The 15,578-nt window shown below is 47.8% G+C and overlaps 1 protein-coding gene across 4 annotated transcripts in view; it reads right to left on the reverse strand.

The window, feature by feature from the left end:
- Positions 1-15,578, reverse strand: part of LRRFIP1 (LRR binding FLII interacting protein 1) — a 101,670-nt gene that overhangs the window by 51,467 nt on the left and 34,625 nt on the right. For 2 of the 4 annotated variants that reach the window (XM_064515373.1, XM_064515372.1), the window contains exon 1: positions 6,872-7,025. The exons of 1 other annotated variant lie outside the window; for it this stretch is intronic. In XM_064515373.1, coding sequence (XP_064371443.1) covers positions 6,872-6,916 — 45 coding nt within the window. In that variant the 5' untranslated portion in view covers positions 6,917-7,025. Of the gene's footprint in view, positions 1-6,871; positions 7,026-15,578 lie in introns of those variants that run through there. One more of the 4 variants, XM_064515374.1, reaches the window with a different exon arrangement.

Here is a 15,578-nt window from a genome sequence, read left to right on the forward strand (position 1 = left end):
TGCGCCCGGCCGCTGGACGTAGAAGACATGTATCGCCACAAACATCCTCAGGTCACTGGGGATTAAACAGCGCTTGCCAACCTGGAAGAGAGTTTGTCCAAAATACCACAGCTCTGCCACTGGACAAATATTAGTCAGAAACCCTGCCAAGCGGTATTATAATTTACCCGCAGTGTTTGAAATCTTTTAAGGCACCCACTGAATAAACACGCTGTGGGATGTCCCTTGGAAAGGACTTTTTGACCCAAGAAATCACAGCATTTGAACGAGCATCGTATTGACTTGACGTTATCCAGTTCTGTTTATGTGAAAATAAATTTAAATACCTTGGAAAAAGCTGCTGTAAATCCATCTTACAGAAGGCACCGTTGTAAATCCAGGACGGTCTCAGACATAAGGACTATTCTGCGCTACTCATCATAGGAGACTGAGAGATGATTCATATGATGCAAAATAGCAACAATTACCTTCTGCCAGTAGCTATCCAAATAAAAACCTCCTGCGCTGCTGCACCTACTCTAAGGAAGGGGAGATTTGCTCCTAGGGCTCCAGCTCATTAAAGTACTTTTGGGGAGAGAGAGAAAAAACAGGAGATGCAGCTTTAAATAACGCGTTTGACTCCTTACAATTTAGAGAGGTGATCGTGCACGCTGAGACACGACCTGTAAATCTTAAGAAACAGCATAAAATGGAAAAGAAAGTAAACTTTCCCAACTCTGCAGACAGATTTGAGAATTGCACTGGAGCGCACTAAAAAGCACAGGACTGATTTGGGGAAAGGCGAGAATAACGTCACTGCAAACTAGCAGCGATATTTTTCCCATAAGGAAAACAAAGGACTCCGAAATCTCCAGAAGCAAAATACACTGAGCAATACATAACTCTTTTATAACTTCCCTCCTGTCAGAAAAGACAGAAACAAGTTTAGGTTGGTATTGTTATAGATACCTCCTTTACAAATTTCAATAGTTGGTTGAATGCTAGATGCCTGCATGTAGATACTGTGCTTAAAACACACACACGTACATTAAACCTTCTGTTTTCCCTGTATCACAAGGGCCGAAGGATTTAGATGCCTTCTAGCTGTGTCACAGAACCGTATATTGTCCAGAAGGGAACATAACAACGCAGTGAAGCAACGTGAAAAATGAAACAAATGTTTTGCAAATTCTTCTAGATCCTCCTTGAAAACAAGGCGCACCAGTTCCCTAGACACCAAAACCAACCGCAGTAAATTAAGTTTCTTGGTGGAACATCACAGTACCTGACCTTACCTCCACATGACACCACATTCCAGTTCGAAGTGACGTATTTGTCGCTGCCTGTCCAAGGGGTGTCTCTAACTTACTCTGTTTCACCCTTGCAGTCTCCATCTGCTCATACAAAGTCAATTTTCAATCCTCTAAGACAGGTGAGAGTAAAAATACATTTTCACTCTGTATCTTTGACTAACAGTGGTTTGCATCCTGGGACCAGTACATTTTTTATTTACACATTCTTTCCTTTTGCGGCCACATGGCTCATCAAATATGTGTTAATACAAACAAGACCAACATACTCCGGATCCTTTCAAATAGCCTTTTAACTTTTTAAGATATCAAACGCCACAATTAGCACATGTCATCCTGGTGCCTCTGCAAGAAGCCAACCCAGCGTTATTCCACCAGAACATTAGTACTTTAACCCAACTCATTTTTAACGCAGCAAAACAAAGAAGCACCGAAGCATTCGGGCTGGGAGGCACCTCGGGAGGTCTCCAGCGCAACCTCCTGCTCCAGACAGGGTCAACCAAACCAAGACCGCGCCGCTCAGGGCTTTGTCCAGTCGGGTCTTGAAAACCTCCGAGGTTGGGGGTCCCACAGGCTTTCCGGGGCCCTGACCATCCTCACGGTTATTTTTTTCTTTCCCCGTGTCAAGTCTGAAGCTGTCCTCTTTCAAGCTGGAGGCCCCTGTCCCTCACCCACGGAGAGCCTGGCTCTGGGATTCGCAGGCATCTCACCCCACGTGCTCAAACACCACTATTAGTTCCTTCCTTAAGGCCCAGTATCTTGCACCAAATGCTACAAATTGGCCACTGCATTTTTAAAACATGCTCGCTGCGGTGCCTGGGCACTATCTGGAAGTTTGAGGTATTATTTCTAACGGGGTTTCTGACAGAGGTACCACCTCCTTTGGGCTAGAAAAGCTGGTTTTTAAAAAACCGGCCCTCCTTCCCTAACGGGTTTTCAAATCAGCAGTAAAACGAGACTACATGTGGCTACAAACACGCAGGGAGAACGAGCTCTCAGGGGAGCGATACCATCAATACAATAAGCAACGGTCTCTACCTACATGGCAGTACCGAGCTCATTAAGATGATGATTAAGCACGAACCAAGTATTTCCAAACAAAATTTATTTTTCCTCAGGTGATATTGGTTAAGAAAGGTTTATCAACACCTTGCTCAACACACATCCCACTTTGGCACTTCTGCTCCGGAGCAAGTGCAGCGATTTAAGAAACTACGTAGCCTCCCGTCACAACGTAGGGATGAGTAAGAGCTCCAGAAAATCCACGGGTCACCCACGAAAGTCATTACATGAAAAAGAGCAAAACCAGGCACACAGCCGCGCAAGGCAACCATCTCACCTCAACGTCTGCGGCTCCGTGCAGCTGAGGCTCCGCAGCAGCCCTCGGGGAGCACGTGGGAAGGTACTCTGCCATCGTCAGGCTGCTCGGTAAATCAACAAGATACGCTCTTCACACCCGTTTTTACCATGCTTTAGTTGATAGCATGACTTAAGCAGAACGAGCACTTCTGACCTTCTTTGGTGACAAACCAAGAGTCACTCATGAGATGGGAGAAGTTCAATGAAACAGCGATCTGGGTAGGGATCGAGCTACACCTGGCACTTTATCGTGTGGGGCATTACAGAAGTCAACCCAAAAGCCAACCCAAAAGCCACGTACTAACTCGGGCGTCCAGTAAATCCAGCAGCAAGTCGAACGGGCACTGCTGCATGCAGATTTCACTGCACGAGAGCACAGCTCGTCTCCCGAGAGCAGCGAGCCCCCATCAGCAAGCCAAACGCATCAAACAACCGCTGTACGGCTTTTTTTTTCGCCGGCTACAGGCTTTTAGATGGGAGCGTCGGCTTTATAAAGGAGCCCTTCCTCAAAAGCAGCGGCATGACTAAACTCGCCCGAGTTTTTCCAAACCGCACTCCTGGGAAGTCTCGGGCTCTATTTTCACATTAACAGTTCTGGGCTATAAATATCTCGATTTCTTGCACAGCCTGCAAACAGCAACTTGAATTTCACATCTCTCCCTTTGCTGACTAAATCAAAACAGGCTCTGCCTGAATGAATTTGGCCTCCCTCCAGCACGAGCAGATAAACTTGTCGAAGACCAGCCCCAAGTCACCTTCGAGGGAGCTGGCGGACACAGCGAGACACCAATCCCGCAAGAGACCCAGCGCCGCTGCGTGTAATAACCACCGGTAACTTCACGGGGACTTTTAAAATTCAGCCTGCAAAAGCTGAAAATCAGTCTCGAGGCTGCCAAAATAAATAATTATTCAAAGGATTTAAGATGGAGAGAGAAAAAAATACCACACTGCTAAAACTGAAGGGTGAAGCAATCTTAAACCCATCTAAAATTCACCAGCAACTCGGTGAGTAATACAGGCCTCAATCAAAAGTGACAGAGCGCTGGCAAAACCTTAAAATACGAGGCCTAATTGCAATCGTTAAAAAGCTTCTGCAGCTTCCCTTCCATGAAGTGCTGCTCGTCCGACAAGGAGAGCTGGCAGCTCCGGCTTCACTACGCACGTCGCACCAAAACCCCCAAAGGGGCTCTGCAAAGCCCTGGGGGCCAAGCGGGAGGAGAAGGCAACCACGCTGCTGAGAAGCATATGGAAACACACACCAGCTCAAAAAATTGCCTTTATTTACGTTGCCCTAATACTCCAACCAGCAGCATTTTGTGTCCTTTGCTGCAATCCCCCCCCCAGAATTTACAGGCGCTGAGCCCCAAGCTAAGCGCATGCGTGTGCTATAAAATGCTTGCTGCTTTTGTGGGTCCACCTGCTCCGCACTCGACGCCCCTGTCTAACGGCTCGTTTAGTCGTACAAGAAAAATCCCGCCCTAGGTAGCGGCAGACCTTCATCGTGCCTTGAGGAGTTCAGCCCGTTCAGCTCTGAACGGGAGAAAACTGAGCACCCCAGATATTTTATCTCGGCTGGAAAAGGGGAGAAACATCTCCTCCTCCTGCCTGCAAAGCGGGGCGCCGGGGAGAGATGGAAGCACAACCGCTAGAGCTGCTCCGGAGCCGCTCCCGCCGTGCGCATCCACTGTGGACACCCCTCGGGAACCGGAGGCAAGGCCTCTTTGCACCCGCAGCCGGCGTTGCCGGGCCGGCGTACGTCTACCAGACAATGCACGCGGAAATCAGGATTTCCTGGCCGGAGCACGGCGTCCGCTGCGGGCGCGGGGAAGCCGCGCGTTACCTAGCGCCGACGAGAGAATTATGGAGGTGCCCCGGCGGGGTGACACACATCCTGAAGGCGCGCGTCCGCGGAGCCTTTCCTCTCCGAAACGGCCCCGAGCTCATTGTGGCACTGGAAGCCCCAAGAAACCGGCCAACAAAAGCAGGAAATGGTGCTGCTTTTTTTGAGCAGCGACAAATGACTCGGTCGCCTTACCACGCAGCTGCGCTTGCGAGGGGTCTCCAGCTCCAAGCAGCACCCCTTAGCGCACCGGGTCCTCCAAGTAACCAGCTTCTAAGACGAATAACCAAAACCAGTATCACTTGTTTTTCGTGGAGGCCTGAAATGATAGTTTGCCAGCATAAGGCCTGTTCAGAAAGCCCTCTGATCATGTTGTCAAAGCGATTTTAAGACATATGCGTGCCCAGCTAAATTATACCTGCAAACTGTGTGCAACAACCCGATATATGTCCACAAGAACTATTCTTGCGCCGATTTCAACTTGCTGCCAATATGCTTCAGATGCAGCCGGCAAGTGGCTTTTGGCCTAAGCGTAATTTTTCACAACTGACATTGTCCCAAACCATATCAAGCATGAAAGGCTTTTTCCTCATGTGCTATATGCTAGCATTCATTCCTCTTCTTTAAGTTATGCTTCGTCAGCCCAAAGAGATGCGATAATGCCTGTTGTTAACAATTTTAAAACTTCTTTTTCGCAAACCTGATTCGCGATATTCCTATAACCCAGGAGACCAACGCAACAAGCCACTAACCCATCACCAGGCTTTTCTCCATCTCATTTTCACCTGAAAACAGACGGTTCCCATCGACGCGCTTCGGGAGGCTGGCGTGAGCTGTCCTGCGCTCCTTGGCAGAGACACGAGATGGTCTATAAGTGACGTTTACGCTTAGAGGTCAAGCTAGCACATACACACCAGCCGGTGTTTTTTGCATCTATATCTCACACGGCAAACACAGGAGGAAAATACACACCTCGGAGACAGCAAGCTGTTTCAACTCAGCCACAGATTTTATTTAAAAGAAAAAAAAGTAAGCAATTTTTAAAATATCTTGAAATTAAGATCCATTTAAAGCCACCGTGTCAGTCATGGATATTGCCAAACACTATAAAGTTTACACCGGTTGGATTTTTAAGGGTATTAAGTTGGCCTAAAGACAGATTAGAAAGTATTTCGTAGTTATTTATTCTACTAGTAGAAGAAATATTCAAGGTTATCCAGGGGATAAGACCAATGACCTATTGCTAAGGAGCTAGCAAGGCCACAGCTTGACTTAACGCTTCATAAACATCACGAAAAATAAAGACACCGTCCTTTCCTGAGCCATAAGTACACTTTGCACCGCTTACTCATGACAACCCGCCCATGAATCACGTAGGGATCGGTCGGTCTGCGTCCTGCTCGGCTCCTTACCTTTCTCCTGAAAGCACGCTGCCAATAAAGGGCAGCACGCGTGCCAACGCTAACCCGCAACTCTTCTCCCTATCCGTGCAAGCGTTCCCTTCCACCAAGCACGTACCGGCGTCACGGTTTTGACAGACGAGCCCATGATGGGCTTGAGTGACAGCTTCCGTCTCCTTCCTACGGTGACAACGGGGAGCCGGGAGAGCGACGGCTCGGCGCAGCAGCCGAGTAATCCATCCAGTAAAATTGTAGGGACGCGCAGGGCTGTTTTGAAAACGTCTGCTCAGAAAACGTGAAACAAAAATCATCCGGCATGTCTGCTCCCGTGCCAAAGGGCGTAGTAAGTAGCTTAGATTTTAATATCTCGGTTTTTAAAGGCGGTCCGAGAGAATCCCAAGCATTTGGAAGGAGTTAGCTACTTTCTGCCACTGTCAGCCAGTGACGTTTTGCTAACGTCACCAGCACAGAGCTGCTGTAATTAAGCACTATGTCCATAACGAGACGAAATTCTCACTCTTCCAAATATTGCCCCCCCTCCAAAAAATGCACAAACCAAAAAGCACCTGCCGAAGCCAGGACTGGAGACGCGCGCCGTGCCTGCAAGCCCTGCTCTCGCACCCAGGCTGCAGGGCAGCGGCCTCAGAAACGCAGCAGAGCGCAGCGGCTTGATAAACATCCAGGAAGTTTAACGCACACGAGCGACACGGGCTGCCTTTCAAGGACTTCTGGAAAGCAGGTCGGAAAAATACATAGCGCAACTAAAGCCGCTGTCCCTGTCAAGGAGGCAAACGCTTATGTTTCATACATGCAAATTCACTGCAAACGCACGCAACCAGGGGGCACGGGACCCACCGAGAGGCTGAACAGCCAGGGAAGCGCTGGACTCACACAAACGCTGCCAGAGTCAATCACCGCGTTTAACTTTTGGAGACGGGGCAAACCAGAGGAGCTCGTCCCCCCGCCGCTTCCCCTCGCCTTACCAGCTCCTGCGCTGCCGGGCTCAAGCAGTCTGCTTCCCCCTGCATGGCCGCGGCCTGCGCTTCGCCCCAGGGAGGGAGCCGAACGAGCCGCGCCGCTGCCCGCGAGCTTTCTGCTTTTATTTGCTTAGCATCCCAGGAAAACCGGTGCAGCCCGGCCCTTCACGTGGTTGCTCGAGCAGGAGGGTGCACAGGCGTTTCTGCCGAGCGGGAGGCCGCCCCGGGGAGGGGTCACGCTGCTGGCAGGCGGCCCGGCCGGCACGGGCGTCCCATCTCTCGCCTGGAAAAAGGCCAAATATTTCAGCTTTCCCCAGCTCCTGAAAAGTTGCCGGTCGCTCTTTGCTGTGGCAACGGCCAGCTACCGATCCGTTCACATTTGCATGATCCTATTTGCATTGCCCAAATTTCTACCCGCTACTCGTGGATTTAAGGTAGCAGCTTCTGAACAGCTGCTCAGACGTCGCCACGCAATCAGAAGATCACATTCGGCCACACTCAAGCAGATGCTCGTAGGTATTCACACCGTCCGCATTCACCTCTCAGAAACAAACCCCTAAACTGCTGCTAATTTGCTGCGTTTGTATCAGCATGGTGCCCCGAGCTGGGTAGACCTGGGCTTCGAACAGGTGATCCCACCTGGAGGCATCAGTACTGGGTTTTGCTCTTCGAGAAATAGCAGTTACGCCCTCGGTGACAAAACATTGGACTCTCACCTCTCCTAAATGACTAAAATACACCACAGGAAAAAAAAAAATCGGACAGATTAGAGTACGTGAATGTTTTAAAATGACACACAGGCATGCTTCAGAGCAGGCTGGCCAACTGGGACACTACCCCAAGACCCACCAGAGCAGAAACCTTGACTCCACAGAAATAAGGGACAGCTCCTGAATCCACCTGATTTCACCTCAAGATTTCACCTGAAACACACGTATCCACCGCAGCCTCACAAAGCCGAGAGCCCAGGGAGGAAACCCTCAGCGCGGGGAGGAAGCCATCGGGCGCGCAGAGGCTTGAACAGCTCGGCTGAGCCATTGAAATTTTGCAGCAGCAACAATAGCGAACGCTATCAGTCATCTCTTCCTGGCCCCGGTTTTTCTTAGGTTGCAGACGAGCAAAACAGGTTGCTACCTAGCAACTGAGCCCCGTGCGCGCCCCTGGGCAGCCGGCAAAGGCCGGGGAGCCGCGCAGGGCCTCGGCCCCGCAGCTGCGCTCGGTTTTTCCGCGAGCTGCCGGCCCCAGCTCAGGAATCCAGGGTTTCACCTTGGCAGAGCACGCTGTTCCCGTCACATCTTCCATGCTGCCGACAATATTTTAGCAGATTTTGCAGCACTGGCGCTGTTTTACATTCATGGAGCGATACTTCAGCCGGATTCGGTGGCAGTGCCTGGACCCCAGCCACATCCCACTGTCCCTGGAAAAGCCAGGATTGCTTCCTCTCAATGAGATGCAGCACGGAGGTCTCACTCGCACCACGGTCCCCGGGAGAGCACCTACCTATGCACGGGGAAGCTCTGCATCTAGAAAACAGGTTGCCAGTTTTGCAGAGAAGTCTCCACCTTTGATCAGACTCCAAAACCACCTATGGAGCTTATCATCCAGTCAGCTCCTAAAATTCACGTAATCTTCTCTTGGTCCTTCTGTTTTATAAAAATCTGGAGCCTCAGATTTAACACAGGAATCCAGGAGCTCCTTGGCTGGCACAATCCACATTTGGTGAGTTTTTGCTGAGAAGCAATTAAAGTAAAACACTTCACCCACTCGTTACTGGAAGAAACCAACCTACAAGTTATCTTTTCTCTTAATTTGCATCTTCCTTCATTCCAGGATAAAGGACTCAGCTTTGCTTTAAAAGAAATTTCTGAACTGAACAGTCTAAAATCCACTTTGATGTGCATATGAAAATATAAACTAACACATCTAGAAAGAATTTATCATCCTTCAGCAAGGGCAACGGGCAGCAAAAACTTAAAACAGCTGCAAGGAGAAGCAAATACTACAGGTCTTTACGCAACCTGAAACACCTGACACAGAAGAGAGGTGCCTCAGGCTCTTGCTCAAGTCTTGCTCCTCGCTCTCTTCCCACTGACAGCCCAAGCCCTCATCCCTGGCAGCGTCCTCGAGCGGTGCTTTCCACCTGAACTAGCTGGCTTGTCTGCGGATGGGCACTAACGGCAGGGGAATCCCTCCTCTGGGCTGGCACGCCTGTCCACTCCGCTGCAGTGAAACACACAGCAAGTCCTTCAAGTGCTCAAAACCCTCAAGCGCTTTCTTCTGTAAGCGTCCTTACATCCAAGTGAAGTCATTCGGTAAGAAATGGAGACGGCTCAACATCTCACCTTGGTGCAGGAGACGGAATCAGGCAACGCAGGAATCCCAAAGTCCCAACCACTACAGCAAATGCACTTCTGGATTACAGCAGCTTTCCTCAAGGTAGCCCAGCGACCGGTCGGATGGATGCTGAAGTTAATCTTCAGGAAAAACACACCTTTCCTTATATGTACAAGTTTTAACAGGGTAGGAGAGGAGACTGGTGCAAGTCATGTAAAGCCAAAGCACCATTATAACCCCACATGAAGGAATACGCAAATTTTCATCTTGGTTTAAAATAGGTGGTTCGTCATGGTTTGCTTGGTTAGCTGAAGTTAAAACCTCCTGCATTTACTGGCAAACCTGTACAGGTTTTGTACGACTTGGCACGAGGAAGATGCACTAGAGATGTTAATGCTCCCTATATAAAGCATAAGCTATCAAGTCTGCCCCTTTTTACAAAATTACTTTCCAAATCAATATAGAACCCGAGATGTTTGTTTTAGTTGATTTACTTGAGGAGCGTTTCATACCTCGCGCTTAATTAAAACACCCAAGCGCGCAGCAGACTCTCGGGTACGACCTGAAGGATCGTGAGCAGCATGTCGTTTTAGTACTAGTGACCTTCCGTCTTTTAGTAACAGAAGCTGACAGCATCCAAAACACACACTTAAGTGTGTCTGAAATGATTTGATGGGAAGCAAGGCCCATTCTGCTTGGATTTGCAAACAGGTCCCAACAGATTTCCCCAGAGCGGCATTTATCTCCTCACCCACGGATACGCTCTCCTCCTAATCTCGCCTTCCTCCTGGTGCTCGACGCTCCACCGAATTCCTTCGACGCAGCTAAAGGAAGAGCAGGCGCGTGGGGCTCTACAACGAGACGAGCTGAACCACAGTCGAGGAAGCCAGCGATGCTCAGTGTCGGCATTTGACTCGATTGCCAGCCAAAGCTATTTAGCATCATTAAGCTGAGAGCAGCAGTTTGAAGGGCAGGGAGTCGGGAGAAGGGAATGACTCAGAGCAGCAGAGAGCCCTGTCTGCAAGTGGGTATTAGCCCACCTATGAATTTCTTCTAAAACGAAGCATCTACCCCGTCGTACCTCCCCTGCAGGCGGAAAGACAATCAACAGATGTGAAGCTCTGCTCAGCAGTGTGACTTCAGTTCACTGTATTTATGTCTGTCCGTTCCCCATTTGGAACGGGACTGACACTAGACGCAGCATGAGTGACATTAATTTACGAAGACATTTAAGTAGGAAGAACGCTCACAATAAAATAGGCATTGCATGTACTATAGTGCTAATCTGAACGTATGAAAAACAGGTACCAGGAGAGAATTCAGTACAAAAAGACATCTCTTGTGAAGCCTACAAATTTAGAAGCTGGAAAAAACAGACCAAATCAACCCCCCCCCCCAAAAAAAAAACCCAAAAAAACCAAAAAAAAAACAGCTGACACTTTCAGAAATCTGGTAGATTAACTCCAAGCTCATCGAAGGTACTAAGAAAAGCGAACAGCAGCAAAAAGACGGCGCCCGGGACAGCAGCCCAGGTTCTGCGGACACAGACTCCTTATCGCTGCTTGGGGAACACACCTCACCTTTGCAAACACGCACACTCGCACACAACCCAACGCGTTCACACACAAACATGGGCCTAAATCCTAAAAATCAAACTCAGCGGCAAGAAGGGCCTCGAAACACCCCCTTACCTATCATTACAACGGAGGTTGTGTCCGAAGGCAAAGAGGAGACGACGGAAGGGACCGCGGCCTTCTTTAAGGTACGTGACAACCGCTGCTAGTGCAAACACGCGCCAGGGAAGCCTGGCCTCCAACACGGTCACACCCAGCGCAGGATTTCTGTCTGCAGGCTGTGTTGTGCCACGGCTAGTTTCTCAAGAGAGAAGGGAAACGGGGCTTCGAGCAGGAATAAAACAGGCCAATCTTTTACAGACAAATATAAACCCTGAAAAGATAAGAAACCCAACATGCAGCTCGGCGGCTCCAACTCACCCCCCCCCCCCCCAATACTAATCCTTAAGCAGAACAGAAGCCACCTTGCAACTCCACCCATCACCTGCATACATAACTCACCACTCTGGGCAAATATTTAGGATATTATCCATTTATTCGTCATGATACATAGTTTGACTGCAAGATACAGCTTTGTAATATCCTAAAAAAACCTCAGCTGCCTTGCGCTGAAACTCACAGGACAAATAGTTTCCACTCAGCCTATATTAATAGTACTGCTGCAAGGCCATGATTCATTACTTTCAGAGTCCCATAATAGTTCATTTAAGAATTACATCTACATTTACAGTTCTGTTCTCCTAAGACTTTGAAGGCACATATAATATGCATACACATTGGAAAACTCATTTTTCAACATATTTCTGTAGATGAAACGTATCTCTGCTTTAATACTAGGATAAACAAATAAACCTGTCCACATTTTCCTTTCTTCCTTTGTATCCAAAAAACGAAATTGTAGTCTTTCCTTTATTGTCTTCAAGCAGCACCTCTCAGGATTTTGGAAACATCCCTCTCTATTACATTTGCTACCGACATCGCAAACAGACGATGCAAGTCTCATTTTGTGGAGGAAGAAAGCTGGAAAATCCATACTAGAAGAAAAATTGGGTTACTCAAACCTTTTTTTAAAGTTCATAACCTCATTCTTTTGTTTTTCAAGAATGTCTATTTAAAAAAAAAAAAATCTATTGAGTAACACCCTTCTGAAATCACGAAGACAGAAAAAACTACGCATGCATCTCGCTTCATCGTTGCTGCCTGCTCCGGGCAGCCTGGCATCCTTGCAGCTCGGCTGGCAAAGTTAACAAAACCTCCTTGTAAACGGTAACCAAGGCAATGAACTCATGTATACACAACCAAATGCTTCTTAGGAAAACAATGTCCGGTTTTCATCATCAAAACCTACTGCCAGGATCAACAGATTATTTTCTACCGAGGCTAGAGGGTGACACAGCAAGAGGAGGAAGGAAACTGCTGCGCGGCCTAAGTGCTTCTGGGCCGCACGGAAACTGGGCAAACTGGAGCCGTGCTGGCGGGCGGGGTGCGAGCCTCAGCGGAGCACGCACGGCACGTTCCTCCCCCAGCTCAGGAGTCCACTTCACTTCCAAAATTCAAAAGTAAGTAATGAAAGCCATGAATATTTTCAGATTGAATATGTTACTGCCTTGCTGCTATTGAAAAAGCTTCTGAAATTTGAAATATGGGTATATGAAGAGTTACGTGGTTTCTCCATTTTAGAAGAGACCGATTGAAGAATAGTTCCCCCATAGGCTAATAACACCATGACCTGTTAATAATAATAATAATAAAAAAATCCATGCAACTTCAAAATCTCAGACTACAAGAGATGAGTTAAGTGGTTTTGGTCAGGAGCATCTCACAGAAGCGCCGGGTACAAACATCTGCCTAAGAGCTGTGTGTGAGAGACCTCACAGGAGACCTTTCCTTTTAGAAAATGCTTCTCCGCTGGTTTAGCCACAATATTAGTCCCTGCCATCTCCCAGGCCCTACCTCAAACCTGCTAAGCTTTGAAGAGCTGTAAGTAGTGTTAACTGTTTTTCACCATAACTGGAAATCTTGTAAATGGAAACCCCAGCTGTAATTCCAAAGAACGCCAAGTAGGAAGGCAGAGACCCTACACCTTGATCCCACCCCACATCAGGGACAGGGGCTGGGAAAACTCCAGACGTATTTGCAGCCTCGGAGTGCCGTAGTTACCGTGTCAAGCTCTCCGACTCACCAAGCAACAGAAAGCCAACCAACATCCCGTCCACGCTGCAAGCCAAGTCTCGCAATCCAGACTTACAGCTAAAAATAATCGCGGTTTCAGCCAAATATTTGCCCTTCATATTAACTACACAGAATAAACCAAAATGTCATCTCAAGTGTGCAACGATCGTATCGTTATCTTAAGTTCCTTTGCAAGCACTGAAGCAGCTTGCTATCCAACATCTTCACAGTAAGTTAACACTTCACTTTTGAGAAAAGTGCCCAATTCTGCCACATTTGGGGATAACAAGGACACACAGAGAGGGAAAACTCACCGAGAGAGCTGCTAGTGCTCCACGTGGCCACCCTACATGGCAGTCTGAAAATGTTTTTCTGAATGAGGCTCACCCAATCGTACTAAAGTTTGGTGGGAGATTAACTGGCATGGCCTTTTCCACGAAAGGGTTTTCTTGCAAGGTGCTCAGAAACTCAAAAGAGCTGCTCAGGATGCTGGAGCTTGCTTTTTCCCTAAGCTCCAAGGGCCAGGAGCCGGGAGGCCGAGGGGCAGACGTCCCCCTCTGCAAGGCCTACGGTGCTATCGCGAGTTATCTGTATTTAACGGGTCAACATTCCCGCTCTTGCTTAACAACTGCGACCAAAGACTGGGAAGAGGGGGAGGGAAGAGACCTTCAGCTACTGCGGGATTTACACATGAACATCACCCACTTCGGAAAAACATTTACTTATGCGTCTGCCAGGAAATCCATCTCGGAGATATAATGCAAGCACGGGGTCAGGAGCTGGAAAGTCTTGTTGTTGACATGGACCCTTTTCCCCATAAATGAGGATAACGTTTACTTTGCACAACGCTGCAGCAAACAGTTTGTACAGTTCCACGACGTCAGAGACAATTAGGGAGCTGCAACCTACTTTATAAATTATAATGCCACGCGGTCGCAAAGGGCCGCTGCTAAAAATACAGGCTAAACAATAACTAAAGACTGCATCATAAGATTGGCATGGATCACCAAAGTAAATCCTACCAGCGGGAATTGATCCAAGAACATCTGTAAAAAGAGATATCCTGCAACAATTTCCATATATCCTGCGAACAGTTTTGCAGGCAATTATTCCCTTAATAAATTTGGGGCGGGGGGGGGGGGGGGGAGATGTTAAAAGTCATACTCATGTAAAATTTACTAGTTAGCCAGAAAGTCGATAAGGGCTCTTTCCTTCTCCTACTTTTCCACGTACCCTCACATGTGCACCAGAAATAAAAAGCTTGTAGACAAGTTCCTCAGGGGCTTGTGCCTAATCTGGTCTCTGTTGCTAGGCTGGTTCCCCCTTGTACGCTAAACCACTGGCTTAGCTGTAGATGATTTACCTGCAAACTGTATTCCAGTTTGAGAGCTCCCTTTTCCTCCTACCACGAGCCCACAGAACTGCTGGCAGCATGTTCTTCTGCCCAGACAAACCCTCCCCATTAGAAAATCCTGGAGGGTGGGTGCAGAGCAGCTCCCGAGGCGAGATTCAGCAAGAGCAAAAATTAACGGGAGCCAACTCTTCAGTTCTGTGCAACTCTAAACCCAGAGATTTTCACAAGCACTGTAGCCCCAGCACCGTGCGAAGGGGAAGGTCACTGCTTAGAAACAGAAAGGCATCAATAAAACTGTCGGCATTTGCATGTATAGGGCATACCGAACCGCTTTCGCTGCTATTTAGGGATATCGTCCCAGTTTTGTACTCTCAGAAAGCAGAACAGGCAGGAGAGAACAGGAAGTTGGCAGGTAGCTCCGCAGAAGCGTCTTACAGCTTTACACCCCGACCAGTTTTCTGTAGGCCATCTACTTGGCAGAGGACCAACGCGGTATCAGCTAACCACATTTAGGTCACTTCTTCAATTAACATTTTCCTCTCAAAATAGCTCTAGTCAGTAAATGCTCCCACCGGAGAAGAATTTGGACACCACTCTAGAGATGTTATATCAAGGAGCAAACCCAGAAGCTGTATGTAACCTATGCAAGAGGACATTCACGGAGTTTAGATCGAGACTGTATTACTTACTTTAAATGAGTTTTGAGGGAATCTACGTTGTCCTTGGAAACAGCTGGATCATTCAGCCAAGTAAATGAATCAGAATTCTCAAGTCCAGAAAGATACTTAGCAGGGAAAAACTCACCAAAAATAGCTAAGTGACAGCGTGAGCAGATGTGATCTGGAATTTCACAAGAAAAACGAAACGCTTCCCAGTGTTATCTACAGAAATGCTTATTTGCATTAAGCTGCATTTGGTGGTTTCTTCCACTTGTTCTGCCTAAAACTTCTTCATAAAAAGAAGGAAGCTTCTGTTTTAAAGTAACCACACTGATCCTTTTAGCCTTCCCGCTATTAGATCTGCAGCATTTTGCAGGGACTGTTTTCACTGTTTAAAATTTAGATAAAACTGACCTTCCAAAAGTACACCTAAAATGGCTATATTCCAGAGTACTTCTTATAATATTATATTCCTATTTCATTTTACAGCAGTCCCAGGAAAGACTTCATATCTTTCTTAATTGGAAAGCTGAATTTATTTCTTTGGAGGGAAGAACAGCATCCCCACTACAATACGGGCACTAGAGTCGTCCAGGCGGTACGAATGTATGAGTAATGCA

Source organism: Dromaius novaehollandiae, chromosome 7 (assembly GCF_036370855.1).
Source record: "Dromaius novaehollandiae isolate bDroNov1 chromosome 7, bDroNov1.hap1, whole genome shotgun sequence".
Classification (NCBI taxonomy): domain Eukaryota; kingdom Metazoa; phylum Chordata; class Aves; order Casuariiformes; family Dromaiidae; genus Dromaius; species Dromaius novaehollandiae.